Consider the following 14,996-nt stretch of genomic DNA (forward strand, 5'->3'; position numbering starts at 1 on the left):
TGTCAAGACATTAAACAGCATTTAATATTGTTTGTGCAATTAAAGCTGATAACCACAAAGGCTAATACAACTTTTAAATGAAATAAAATTCACAACAAAATAACAAAGAGCACAAAATGACACAAAAATAGATTAGAGTACCGGTAATTATTATTCAGTAAAAACAAAATAAATAAAATCACAACAAAATAACACAAAAATGTAACACAAAAAGAGATTTAGATGAATCAAACAGAACTAACTTCTTTACCCTTGTGCGTCAATTTAAAAAAGTTACTCAGAGATCCTTTGAGGACAAAAATGTCCGCGTCAAAAAACTGCCATAATAATATATTAATATTATTTTCCACTTTCAATTACATTTTTTAACCAACATCAGTCCTGATCATAACTACCAAATATTCATTCATTTTCAGGATTTTAACCCTTTAAATGCTCTATAATACAGCAAACAGAAAATAGGAAAAAAGCATGTATTTGCTCCATAGGCTAAACATGAGTAAAATGGCGCCATCTGGTGGATACTATTAATATTTTGAAGCCAGGGCTCTGGAATGAAAGCATAGTATAACAGAATTCATGATTTTATGCTTTAATTGCACTGGGATCAAATATTGCAGTTTTAATGGGTTTCAGTGGGGACATTTTTGCCCTGAAGGTCCTGAGTAACTATTTTGTGTACACAGTGTGTTATAGATGTATTATAGGAACTGAGGTTGAAATATCAAAATTCCCCAAAAAATACACACCTTTGGCAAAATGTATACCATTGGCATTAACACAGCCAAAATGATCGGAAAAATAAAATCAAAATACAAATGAAAAATAAAAATGTCCCGAAGGTCGCACAAGGGTTAAGCAATTAAACGTAATTGTATGGAACACAAGTGGATGTACATGCAAATAATGTACATAACAAATCAAAGTCCGTTTCAAAACGAAACGGTTTGCCATCAGCATTAATCATTAAAAAAAAACTCAAAGACTTGTAAGTTTCCATTCAAACAAAAACATCTAAAACAAAAAGAAAGAAAAAGCGACGCCGTTGAATGACACCCGCTCCAGCCAATGAGAACTCTGACATCGGCCAATCAGCGAGCGTCAGGACGGCACGTGCCAGTTTCGCGGCAAAAAAGATTTGGCGCGTAAACCCTTTGAGCAAGTTCCGATCAGCTGTATCAAAAAACAACAATAACAAAAGTGATTCCGGCCGCACCGGCGCGCGGGCACAGTCGGGCCACATTTCTCCTTTACTATCAGTGGATTTATGCATTTAAAATAGAAGATATTTAGTATTATTTGGAGTTAAAAGCAAAACTTAGTAGATGGAGTGATTAAAATGGACAAAAGCGGAGGAGAGTTTGGATTTATGTGTCCGATGAGAAGAGAAACTGGATTTGGCTTTGTTCTGCATTCGGTTCGGGTTAAATGTTTATATTTTCACTGTCTAAAAAGCTTTTTAACCTATACAATTACGCATTTATAGCAAGTTTAGTAACGGTAATTTAAGATATACATATAAGAATGTTTGTTTGAAAAAATACCCCAACAACATCAACAATTTAGCATTTATTCTTAATTATAATTTTGTTTGTTTTGATGCACTTTAAAGATTAAAATTGCTTTGCAATCTGTGTATATTCAGATATTTATTATACACCGTACATTTTATGCTTCTCAGCCATTTTCAATAGCACTTCCCTAAACAAAGGACTCATAATTCAAAATGTATCATGCGCGTGCTTATAATGCATCTTTTAGGTTTATAAATAGCATGCATGGCCTAACTTTTTAATGCAAAGTGTCATTGTAAAGTTGATAGTTTTGTTCCACAAACTGTTGACCTAGATATTGGCTTTGTTTTGGCTCAGAGACTCTAAAGGCCTGTTTTTAAAATGCTATTCATGCATTCTGTGTCTACCTGTATGAAACCTGGCAGAAGATGGCTGATACAACCATACAAACTCCAGTCCTCACTATTTTATGTGCAATTTGACTCACCTCTTCTGGAAAGCATTCATTAGTTCCCATATACTAAGCCTTAAAGGTTGAAGATAACCCCAGAGAGCCCAAGTAAACCCTGCTGTTTTAACCCAGATATGTCTGAGAGTTGTATATCGGGTCAGACCTCGGAGGACCTCTTGGCTGATTTTGAGTCTTTGTTGAATAATGGCAGTATTGATCTCAGTGAGGATCATCAGATTGTCATCATCTCCACTCCCAACACAGCCACGACCAGCACTGCAGCGGGGGACCTACTGCTGTTCGCCACCCCACACAATACCACCAGCACCACCACAAATCTGCCCGACCTCAGGAGACCCACCCTGGGCAGACCACCGGTACGACTGCAGTCTTCTTTTGGTGCTGTTGGATTCCGTGTTGTTGCAATAATTTTGTGACATTAGTTATACTAACATTAATCATGCTATATGTAAACAATTTGAAAGAAATTGTTCAGTAACATGAAAATTCTGTCATTATTTGTTTGGTTCATGCTGCTCTTTCAAAACTGGCTCTTTATTACATTGTTTCCTTTGTGACCTTTGACCTCAGGTAAAGAGAAAGTTAGATTTGGACAGTGATCACCAGTACATTTGCACCTTCCGACCCACTTCACATGGACCAGCACCTCCGGCCACGCCCGCACCACCCAGAGGTACAAACCCCTGCGCAAGTTCTTGTCATGTAGGCGCTAGGCGTAGACTATCAGAACAGAACTTATCTATGTCATATCAATATCATATTAATGCAGTGATTAGACACACCCTATATGATGTTAACTGAAAAATCTTCTTTTAGTGCCTAAATTGGCTACGGAGAAATCTCGCTATGACACGTCGCTGAATCTGACCACCAAACGCTTCCTGGACCTGCTCGCTCAGTCACCTGACGGCGTGGTTGACCTGAACTGGGCCTCTCAGGTACTGGACGTCCAGAAACGGCGCATTTACGACATCACCAACGTCCTAGAGGGCATTCACCTGATCTCCAAGAAGTCCAAGAACAACATTCAGTGGCTGTAAGTAGAGCTCGACCATTATGGGATTTTCAGTGACTAATTCCAATATTTAGGGTGCAGGATGGTTGATATAAATGATTTAATACAGATATTGTAAAATGCAGTTTATATGGATAGTAATATAATAATCAATCATATATAATAAAATATAATTTCATATAATAGTTACGTAAAAATATAATATCCATAATACTGATATAAAATAGTTAAAATTTACAGTTTATATCAAATGCAGATTCAACACTATAATGCCAATATCATAAAATGCAGTTTGTAAACTGTTGTAATGGATAATAATATAATGATCAATCATATATAATATAATATATCATAATATTGATATGATATATAATAAAATAATATATTATATATTGCATATAAATATATTATATAAAGTATATAATATATTTATATACAGTTTATTATGCAGATATCATAAAATACAGTTTACAGGGATTATACACCGATCAGCCACAACATTAAAACCACCTGCATAATATTGTGTAGGTCCCCCTTGTGCTGCCAAAACAGCACCAACCCGCATCTCAGAATAGCATTCTGAGATGTTATTCATCTCACTACAATTGTACAGAGTGGTTATCTGAGTTACCGTAGACTTTGTCAGTTCGAACCAGTCTGGCCATTCTCTGTTGACCTCTCTCATCAACAAGACATTTCCGTCCACAGAACTGCCGCTCACTGGGTGTTTTTTATTTTTGGCACCATTCTGAGTAAATTCTAGAGAATGTTGTGTGTGAAAATCCCAGGAGATCAGCAGTTACAGAAATACTCATACCAGCCCATCTGGCACCAACAATCATCCATGCGATTATCTAATCAGCCAATCGTGTGGCAGCAGTGCAGTGCATAAAATCATGCAGATACGGGTCAGGAGCTTCAGTTAATGTTCACATCAACCATCAGAATGGGGAAAAATGTGATCTCAGTGATTTCGACCGTGGCATGATTGTTGGTGCCAAAAACAAAAGTAAGTAAGTAATTTTTATTTCTATAGCATTCAAAAAACATTCAGTGAGCGGCAGTTCTGTGGATGGAAATGCCTTGTTGATGAGAGAGGTCAACAGAGAATGGCCAGACTGGTTCGAACTGACAAAGTCTACGGTAACTCAGATAACCACTCTGTACAATTGAGGTGAGAAGAATATCATCTCTGAATGCTATTCTGAGATGCGGGTCAGCGCTGTTTTGGCGGCACAAGGAGGACCTACACGATATTACACAGGTGGTTTTAATGTTGTGGCTGATCGGTGTATAATAATCCACAATATATAGTAATATATTATATAAGATATTGATATAATATATAATTTATAAATATATAATATAATAATTATGCAATAACAATTCAACAATATTACATACAGTTTATAGTTAATATCATAATGTACAGTTTATATTAATAATGATATAATAATCCATAAAATATTATATTGACTTAATCATTTATATAATATAATAATTATGTAAACAACATTAATAATAACAATAAAAACAATTATATACAGTTTGTACAATTTATATACAGATTATAATGCTGATATTATAAAGTAGTTTATAAACAGTTTACAGTGTATAATACATGATATAATAATCATGTAATAACAATGGAACAATATTGTTTATATACAGTTTATATAAAATGTATATACACTTTATAGTAAATATCAAAATATACAGTTTATATCGATAATAATATCATAATCCATAGTATATAATATTGACATTAATTTATATGATACAATAATTATGTTAAAATAATAATGTTTATATAAAATGTATATACAGATTATAATGCTGATATTATAATAGTTTTATACAGTTTGCAGTGTATTATATATGCTATAATTATTATGTAATAACATAATAACAATATAATTTATAAATATTTTATATACAATTATTATACAGTTCATAATGCTGATATTATAAAATAGTTTATATACAGTTTGCAGTGTATTTATGCTATAATTATTATGTAATAACATAATAACAATATAACTTATAAACATTTTATATACAATTTATATACCGTTCATAATGCTGATTTTATTAAATAGCTTATATACAGTTTGTAGTGTATTATATATGCTGTAATTATTATGTAATAACATAATAATAATATAATTTATAAACATTTTATATAAACGTTATATACAGTTTAAAATGCTGATATTATAGAATAGTTTATATACAGTTTGTAGTGTATTATACATGCTATAATTATTATGTAATAACAATTTAATTTATGAAACATTTTATATAAAATTTATATACAGTTTATAATACTGATATAAAATAATTGATATACAGTTTACAGTGTATAATATATTTTATAATTATGTAATAACATAATATAACAATATTGTTTATATACAGTTTATATAAATTGTATATACACATTTACAGTTAATATCATAATATACAGTTTACATTGATTCTGATATATGAATCCATGATATATAATATATAATATTGACTTATTCATTTATATAATATAATAATTATGTAAAAATATAATATTGTTTAAAAACAGTTTATAGAAATTGCCAAGCGTTCATAGTTATTGGCCGTTGCTGACCTCAAAATGGCCAAATATCAGCCGGTCGCTGTAGACTCTTCAACCTAAAACAAAACGAAATGCTACCAAACAGCCGCTCCTCTGCTTTGCTTTTTGCTGCCTCCTTAACTGAGCTGTATATGTTTTTCCATATCTCTGTTATTTCAGCACAGTTGCATTAACCATCACTTCATTAATAATGCTTGTAAACTGAGTGAGATTACAGTATGAGTAATTTGAGATTTTGTGTCACTCATGCTTTGGATTTTGAAACTGGAAACTGTTTGGTTTAACTTCTACAAGCTTTCTTGGTATCTAGACTGTGTGCATTTTACCATGGTGAAGTCTCTTTGTTTCCAAACCCATCTGACTTAATCTCCCAAGATAACTGCGAATTGCAGCAGATTTCTTCCAGTGTGTAGCTGTTAATCTGCAGTGTGTCATGTTTTGTCTGTTCATGTGTGTGTATCTCAGGGGTAATCGTATAGATGGAGCGTCTGTGGCGAGATTTCAGAAGCTGCAGCATGAGTTATCTGAACTGACAGAGGCGGAAGAAAAACTTGATGAGCTCATTAACAAATCCAGCCTACAACTACGGCTCCTCACAGAGGACACCCATAACAAGAAATATCCTTCATCTTCATGTCTGACTGATCTTGAAAGTCTTTGTGTAGTTGTTTTTGTTAACATTTTAGGTTGTAAATTTGCATTAAGGTCCAGGAAGTAAATGAATCATTTGTTTTATTGTTAATGCTTGTATCTGTGTGTGTGAATTATATGATCTTTAACAAAATGTCAAGTTGAGCTACATCAGATGTCAAGATCTGCGTAACACTGTGGATCCTCCAGATCAGATCGTCATGGTGATCAGAGCTCCACCGGAAACGCAGATGCAGGTGTCTGAACCCAGTGAGGTGAGCAAAACATTACATGTCCAATAAATTCTTTTAAATGTCTTTGTTTCTTTAAATGTGTTAAAATGTTCTTCTCTCTCTATTACAGGGTTACCAGATCTCTCTAAAAAGCTCCAACGGTCCGATCGATGTGTTTCTGTGTCCAGAGGACAGTTCTGGGGTTTGTAGTCCTGTCACTGATTGTAGTCCTGCTAAATCATCCAGTCAGAGCCCCCCACAGCCTGACCCTGCCTCACAGGAAGTGACATCAACATCATCTGCACTCCCTAGCTCCTCCCCTCTGCCTCTGGGTACTGACTCGGGTTAGTATGCAGGCGATGACAACATAGTTCACGAAAATCATTGCTTAGGTGATATGAGTGCTGAATGGAAATAAAATGGCAAAAACACAACAAACAAATCAAATGTTTAATTTTTTGATACGTTTATGGTTTAATAAATATGTAGGACAAAAACACGAAAAAGCATTCAATCTATGTACATCTTAAATATAAATCTTAAATATACTTCAAATGTTTAATCCACAAATATTTAAGAAAAAATATTGCATATAAATGTAATTCTTAAATAAAAATCTTACTTACAGTGTACATGTTAAATCCAAATATAAATATAATTTTTTTTATTGTAAATCTTCAATATAAAACTGAATGTTAAATATTAATAAACATTAAAAAAAAAAAAAATACTTTAAATGTTAACTCCAGATGATATAAATGTATATAAATATAAAATTATAAATGAGTAAATTTATGTAAATATAAATCTTAAATATTCTGTAAATATTGAATCCAAAAATAAATATTAAAGAAAAAAATATTATGTGTAAATTTTAAATATAAAACTAAACATTAAATCTAAATATACATCTTAAAAATGTCTGGATATAATCTATTGAATCCAAAAATAAATATTAATTAAAAAATATTAAATATACATTTAAATCTTAAGTGTAAATTTAAACATTAAATATACATATAAAAATAAAAAACATAATGTAATAAAAAATATTAAATATAAATTTACTGTAAATCTTAAGTATAAATGTAAACATTAAATCTAAATGTAAATATAAAAAACGTAATGTAACTTAACATAATGTAATAAATAAATTAAATCTAAATCTAATCTAAATAAAAATCTAAATCTAAAACTTTTATTTTCACATACATGTAGCAATCAATAATTTGACTACATTATGAAAGTTTGTGTTGCTGCCGTTTGTTTTTTCCTGATCTTTGCTAAAGGCCATTCTTAAGATTAAATAGTCTAATTACGCAATGACAAATAACTTTTTCTGTTTTCAGACTCGTTTCTGGACTCTGATCCTTTTTCTGGCATTTGTGAGATGCCGGATTTCGACTTGTCTCCGTTGGACTCTGACTTCCTGCTTGAGCGGGGCGGGGTGGTGGAAGGGCTCGGCCTCCCATTGGACAGTTTCATCTGCCTCTCACCCCCACGCAACCAGGACTACCACTTCGGCCTGGAGGAGCACGAGGGCATCAGCGAGCTGTTCGACTGCGATTTTAGCGACCTCGGTCCTCTGGAGTTTTGAGAGACAGATTTAAGTGTTGATTTCCCCTTTTGCTCTCGATTCTCGGTGTGAACAGGAAACAGATTCCACATCGCTTCACTTTTCAATTCAGATTCGTCAATCCGGCTCTAGTCGCAGCACTTGCCATTTAATTTATTTATACAAATATTAAGTCACCTTCACTTAAATTTGTGAATTTGTTGTACATTTAATGTTGTCGCGAAGGTTTTAGGATGTTGTAAACGTACCGAATAGAGGTTTAAATATATAAACTGACGAGGTTTTATGGAATATATCTCAGGAGTATCTTAGAGTATTTCAGATGAGTGATAATGTGCTAGTTATTTAGGTTATGGTTATGTTGCATAGGTTGGTTATGCATGCTGCATGATAATCGATCCATCATCGTTCATATATGATGACAGAGGATTGTTTTAGAAATTACAGGCGCAAAAACCCCAACAGACTGCAAAAAAAAAAAAAAAATGAACTAAAACTGCCAGGATCCAGGACTAAATGGAAGTGGACCATCAAGCTAAACATTATATATGTCAATATTCTAATCACAATTCTATTCACACATTCTATCATGCCACAGACGTTCTGTATCTTTTTAAGCATTTAAAGTCTGGTTTTCTTTGATTTTTATTACAGGGGTTGTTCTGTATTTACTGGAATAAGACTTCATTCATATCTGCTCCTGGTACAGTTATTATATTCCCATAACAATTCTCTGTTTTGTTGTGTATTTTGTGTTGTATTGCCTGCGCATGTGTGTAAATGTTCCCATACTTTCCAGACTCATCTTGATATTTCAAAAAAGCACTATATATTTTTTGTCTTTATTCCTTTGGTCTTTTTCAGGAGTCCAGATATAGAAATATAATATCTTGGATCAAACTTGATGGAGTTAGTTAACTGTGCAACATTTAATTTGAGGCCTTGATGTTGGGTGTTTGAGAAGAAATTCCTCTCAAATTGTGCTACGTCAGAGGACGTATGAAATATATAGTCATGTTTGGGTTAGAATGATATGATATCTTTTGTAGTGGGATATTTAAATGCAGTTTGGTAGCATATATACAGTAGAGTAGATATAAAGGACTCTGGAGTTCACGAGGACAATGTTTTATAAATTCTTCACTTTATTTAAATGTATAATTTAATGCAGAGTTTTGCCTTATTCTGTTTTCCAAAGGCAGCGTTTGTTCTTTGGTTATGGATGTGTTTGGACAAAATTTAAATCACAAATCTGTGTGTCGTCCGTTGCACTAGTTTTGTGTAATTTGATGTTCATAAGAAGGTTAAGTTGCTTATAAATCGTGTTTTATTGTAGTTTTATTGATTTTTGTTCTTTTGGTTGGCGTTTTCTTAGGTTGAGTTGTCTGGGACAATTCTTATGACAGAATCAAGCGCTTTGGTTTAGGGAGTGTGACTAGTGTTTCAATGCATCTAAATGTATAATGGCAATATTTTGGTGAGATGGATTTTCTCTGAAGTGGACTAAAGCTAAAGAATGTGTATGCTTTTAAAATTAAAGGTTTTTTTGCATGGAAAGATATGCAAAAATTGTTCCTATTCCCTGAAAGATATTACTGAAATAAGTGTTGTAAGATATTTACCTGTCTCTGTGACAGCTCTAGACTCTGTAAACAGCAAACAAAAATCTGTCTGCGGACAATGACGCTTTCGACTTGTCAATTATTTTGCACGTTTTCATAGTATTGTAGTTGCAGCGAATTATTGAGGCTTAATGCCATTTTTAAGCCATGTTGTTCATAACAGTTGTCTCTTGAGGGCGCTATTTTGCTGCTTTTGTTTTTACAGCCATTTCTGCATGATGTCGGACTCAAAACTAATTTGGTATCTTTAGAGTGCGGGGTTTTGGGAAAAGGGAGCATGGCTCAGTCTCATGGAAGTAGAAAAGGCTGAAATTGCTTACAGCTCCTTTAAGTAACAAAAAAATCATTTTGAAATGTAGAGAATTTGAAACGAGAATTATTATGATGTTTGTGGTGTGATGTCAGTTATCCATGTGTAAAAGCTTCACAGTATCAACTGTCAATCAAAATAATTTTAGATTGTGTTCTGAAAATGACACAAACTCTTTGCCTTCATACACTGGAGTAAAATCTCTTGTGCTTTAGTGAAAAATGAAAAGATCTTTAAAGGTCATTTTCTTTAAAGCAGTAAATAAGATGTTACTTAATTTTTAGCATGTATGCATGAAGATATGAAGAATTTTACCTGACATTTTCAGGAAATTAAATTTGGAGTTAAAAGAAAGAGTCGTTTGTTCTGATTGTTACAGAATCTTTCCTTAAAGGAATATTACGGGTTCAATACAGGTTAAGATCAATCGACAGCCTTTGTGGCATAATGTTGACTACCATAAAAAAAATTAAAAAAGCAAAAATGTAAGTTGTGAGGCACTTACAATGGAAGTAAATGGAGGCTATTTAGTTTTTGTTTTTTTGCGGTAATTGACGTTATGCCACAAATGCTGTTGATTGAGCTTAACTTGTATTGAACCCGGAATATTCCTTTAAGAATTAAGACATTTTTTGCTGTTTTGGTTGCTTAAATCTTATGTTTTAATGATATCAAAACATCTCTGTATCTGTCTCTCTCGCACACAAATTCCCTGCTTTCCTAAACTAAATACTGTTCTTTTAATATAGAGTTTTGTTTTTATAAACCGGTTTGAAAATGAGGCAAGCAAAGCAGGAAAACAATCTGACATCTCTCCCGGTCACCAGCAGATGATGCTCTTATCAAACAATGTAACCCCCCCAATGTTCAAGCCAAATCTATGCCCTTGCTTTGAATTACTATAAAGCTTTTTGAAGCCATAGCTTTTAGAAAGGGACAAGACCGAACATTAAGTTGATCTGGAAGACATTATTTATAAAAAAAATGTTTTACGCATATCAAACCCTAATGTGTACACCAAGGTGAGCGGACGGCGAATAGGGATTTTTGCTCTGATCCTCACACAAAGCTATCATATATGGCTTCAGAAAATGTATATAAATGATGAATAAGTAGTATTAACTACTTTTATGTTTCTGTTCTATTTCTATTGGGTATACAGTATGTGTTTTTTAAGCTTAGTGTACATCTCCAAGATGTCTGTTTAAGATCTTTTATATCTAGAAAGCATTAAATATAATTAACATCTTCTAAACATCTTAAAAAGATCAGATTTACAACATTCTAAATATTAAACGTCTCAAAGACATCTGATAAATGTCTTAATGACATCCAAGACATACATACTGACATCCGAAAGAAAACGTCTTATAGACGTATTGCAGATGAGCAAACAACGTAAAAACAAAATACGTCCTCCAGATGTAAACACACACATCAAATAGACGTCTGGTTGATGTATGTGTGCTATCAGGGTGACCCAGCACCCATACTTTGCAATAGCGAACAGTAGGCCTACTTTCTAAAAAAAAAAAAAAAAAAAAAATCTCTTTATTTTGTGTTCTACTGAAGTAAAAAAGGGGTTATGGTGAGTGAGTAAATTCTGACAGAAATTAAATTTTGCAGGTGAATTATTCCTTAAATATTTTTACTATTATTTTATAATACTTTTTGTTAGTTTAATGAACAGACTTGCGACGCTTCATACAAATAGCAGATCTTTTCAGTGATCAAACAATGAACCCATTTCATACAGGAGGGAAATATGTTATGATACCACGTCACCTCACGGTCCAATAAAAATCTGACTCCGTTTGATTTCATCAGCAACTGATTAACCTGCAGACGGAAATAATTGCCCTCATTAAAACTCATCTGGAAGATTAATAAACCTCACAATGCTAATTTCTCAGTGCAGACTAATGACTAATTTGCATTTTTCTGGGTTTTAATTTGCTGTTATGAGGGCTCAGGGAATCTCATGATGGTGAGGTGCTATTTTCAGGCCTGCAGACGATAAACAAAAACCTACTAATGGAGGAGTTTCACACAGACAGCAGAAACAAAATTCAGACTCTCCTGAGATCCGGTCATTAAGAATAACACAGAATCAACCAGTAAAAGGACTCATCACCTGCTCTCATCATGCAGAGGTGAGAGTGACATCATCGCCGTCATCATTGCAATCACATCCTCATCACATCAGTACCACCATAAACATCGCATTACCATCATAACCATCATGTCTTCATCATCATACTTACATCACATCAGCATCAACATCATACTTACCATCACTATCGCATCATCATCATCACAGTCATCTTACTCACCATCATCATCACATCAGCACCATCATCATACTTACCATCACTATCAATTCATCGGCATCACAGTCATCATAATCGCAATCATCATCACTATCATCATCATCATTATAGTCATCACATCAGTACCACCATCAACATCACGTTACCATCATAACAGTTATGTCTTCATCATCATCATCATACTTACCATCACTATCACATCATCATCATCATCACAGTCATCTAACTCACCATCATCATCATACATCACACCAGCATCAACATCATACTTACCATCACTATTGCATCATCATCATCATCACAGTCATCATACTCACAGTCATCATCACTATCATCATCATCATTATAGTCATCACATCAGTACCACCATCAACATCACGTTACCATCATAACAATTATGTCTTCATCATCGTCATCATACTTACCATCACTATCACATCATCATCACAGTCATCTAACTCACCATCATCATCGCTATCATCATCATCATTATAGTCATCACATCAGTACCACCATCAACATCACGTTACCATCATAACAATTATGTCTTCATCATCGTCATCATACTTACCATCACTATCAATTCATCATCATCACAGTCATCTAACTCACCATCATCATCATACTTACATCACTATCACACCATCATCATCATACTTACCATCACTATTGCATCATCATCACAGTCATCTTACTCAACATCATCATCACATCAGCACCATCATCATACTTACCATCACTATCAATTCATCATCATCACAGTCATCTAAACTCACCATCATCATCATACTTACATCACTATCACACCATCATCATCATTATCACAATCATCTTTCTCACCATCATCATCACACATCAGCACCGTCATCATACTTACCAACACTATCACATCATCAGCATCACAGTCATCATACTCACAATCATCATCATCATCAGATCAGTACCATCTTCATCACATCACAATCATAACCATCAGTCCCATCATTATCACATCAGTACCACCATAAACATCACATTACCATCATAACCATCATGTCTTCATCATACTTACATCACATCATCATCATCATCATCGCAGTCATCAACTCACCATCATCATCATGCTTACTGTAATTCACTATCACATCAGCACCATCATCATACTTACCATCACTAACACATCATCGGCATCACAGTCAACATACTCACAATCATCATCACCATCATCATCATCATCATCAGATCAGTACCATCTTCATCACATCAAAATCATAACCATCAGTCCCATCATCATCACATCAGTACCACCATTAACATCACATTACCATCATAACCATCATGTCTTAATCATCATCATCATACTTACCATCACTATCACATCATCATCATCACAGTCATCTAACTCACCAACATCATCATCATCATCATCATCATTCTTACCATCATCGAATCATCATCATCATACTTACCATCACTTTTGCATCATCATCATCATCATCATCATCATTATCACAGTCATCTTACTTGCCGTCATCACATCAGCACCATCATCATATCAGCATCAACATCACATCATCACCATTATCATCATAACCATCATGTCTTCATCATCACATCAGTACCATCTTAATCACATTCACAAATCATTACCACCATCACCATCAACTGCCAACCCAACAGTCATGTCTTATGCTGGTTGGGGTATACTGAAATACCTATTAAACATTAACATTTAGACATGTTGTAGTCACATAGGAATATTTATTATGTTTTTTATGTTACAAAGGGATAATTTAATATCAAGCAATTATGTTATGACTATAACTGTTAAATCTAGGATTATAATATAGTATATTCATCTAGAATTGAGTCTTACATCACCTCTTGGACTCAATTACATCTTCTTACCGCTTGGAGGCGCTATCGAGACATCTTTTTCACAACATATAAAACAACTCAATGTCATTGTCTTTCATGTCAAAGTTGGGCACACACCCATTGCTTTACTCTACATTAAACACCACCATTTCCATTTTACGACTCATTTACAATCAAATGCATTCCAAATGATCCTCGAATCATTCAACAGGGACACATATATCATCCCGGGCTTATCGGCTCAAGGTAGTACTTAAAATATGAGATATATGAGATATATTTCACAAGACAGATTTCACAAATCATTTATACTCTCTCTCTCTCTCTCTCTCTCTCTCTCTCTCTCTCTCTCTCTCTCTCTCTCTCACACACACACACACACACACACACACACACACATACACAGCAATATTTTAGAGGATATTTTGAAATAATCCAGTAAAAATAGATATATCAATGCAAATATTAATTACTTTACCTGCAATATGCAGTATAGAGACAGAATTCGATCTGACTGGTATTGGATTGCTATTTCTTTCACATGGACTATAAATCACAATAAATCACTTTCCCAAAGCACAATGGCAGTACTATGATTCAGTGATAGTATCGAACCATAACCATGGTATTTTGATAAATAGTGGCCCCAAAAAGTATTTAGACACTTAAATCACACCTGAACGAATGTCATTGCGTTAGATAAGAAAATATTAAAGGAAGTGACATCTGCAAACAAATGATGCTTTACTCAGAACAAACTTCACTTTTCTGAGCCATGACTTTTAATGGTGTCAAGGTGATCATTTTTTAGGCTTCATTTTTTTTTAAT

The 14,996-nt window shown here is 33.7% G+C and overlaps 1 protein-coding gene across 1 annotated transcript; it reads left to right on the forward strand.

Annotated features, from left to right (window-relative positions):
* Positions 1 to 1,187: 1,187 nt before the first annotated feature.
* Positions 1,188 to 10,316, forward strand: e2f1 (E2F transcription factor 1). The gene is made up of 7 exons (XM_051661215.1): positions 1,188 to 2,342; positions 2,557 to 2,659; positions 2,803 to 3,022; positions 6,075 to 6,225; positions 6,398 to 6,514; positions 6,603 to 6,816; positions 7,822 to 10,316. The coding sequence occupies exons 1-7, from the start codon at positions 2,100 to 2,102 to the stop codon at positions 8,067 to 8,069; spliced, it is 1,296 nt and encodes a 431-aa protein (XP_051517175.1). The 5' UTR covers positions 1,188 to 2,099; the 3' UTR covers positions 8,070 to 10,316.
* Positions 10,317 to 14,996: the final 4,680 nt, after the last annotated feature.

This window comes from Myxocyprinus asiaticus, chromosome 29 (genome assembly GCF_019703515.2).
Source record: "Myxocyprinus asiaticus isolate MX2 ecotype Aquarium Trade chromosome 29, UBuf_Myxa_2, whole genome shotgun sequence".
Taxonomy (NCBI): domain Eukaryota; kingdom Metazoa; phylum Chordata; class Actinopteri; order Cypriniformes; family Catostomidae; genus Myxocyprinus; species Myxocyprinus asiaticus.

Bases quoted from the DNA above. Each gene is read 5' to 3' on its own strand.
- e2f1 (XM_051661215.1), top strand. From the start codon at position 2,100: ATGTCTGAGAGTTGTATATCGGGTCAGACCTCGGAGGACCTCTTGGCT. The intron at 2,343-2,556 runs GTACGACTGCAG...CTTTGACCTCAG, and splicing joins CCACCCTGGGCAGACCACCG to GTAAAGAGAAAGTTAGATTT. The intron at 6,226-6,397 runs AAATATCCTTCA...TAACAAAATGTC, and splicing joins CAGAGGACACCCATAACAAG to AAGTTGAGCTACATCAGATG.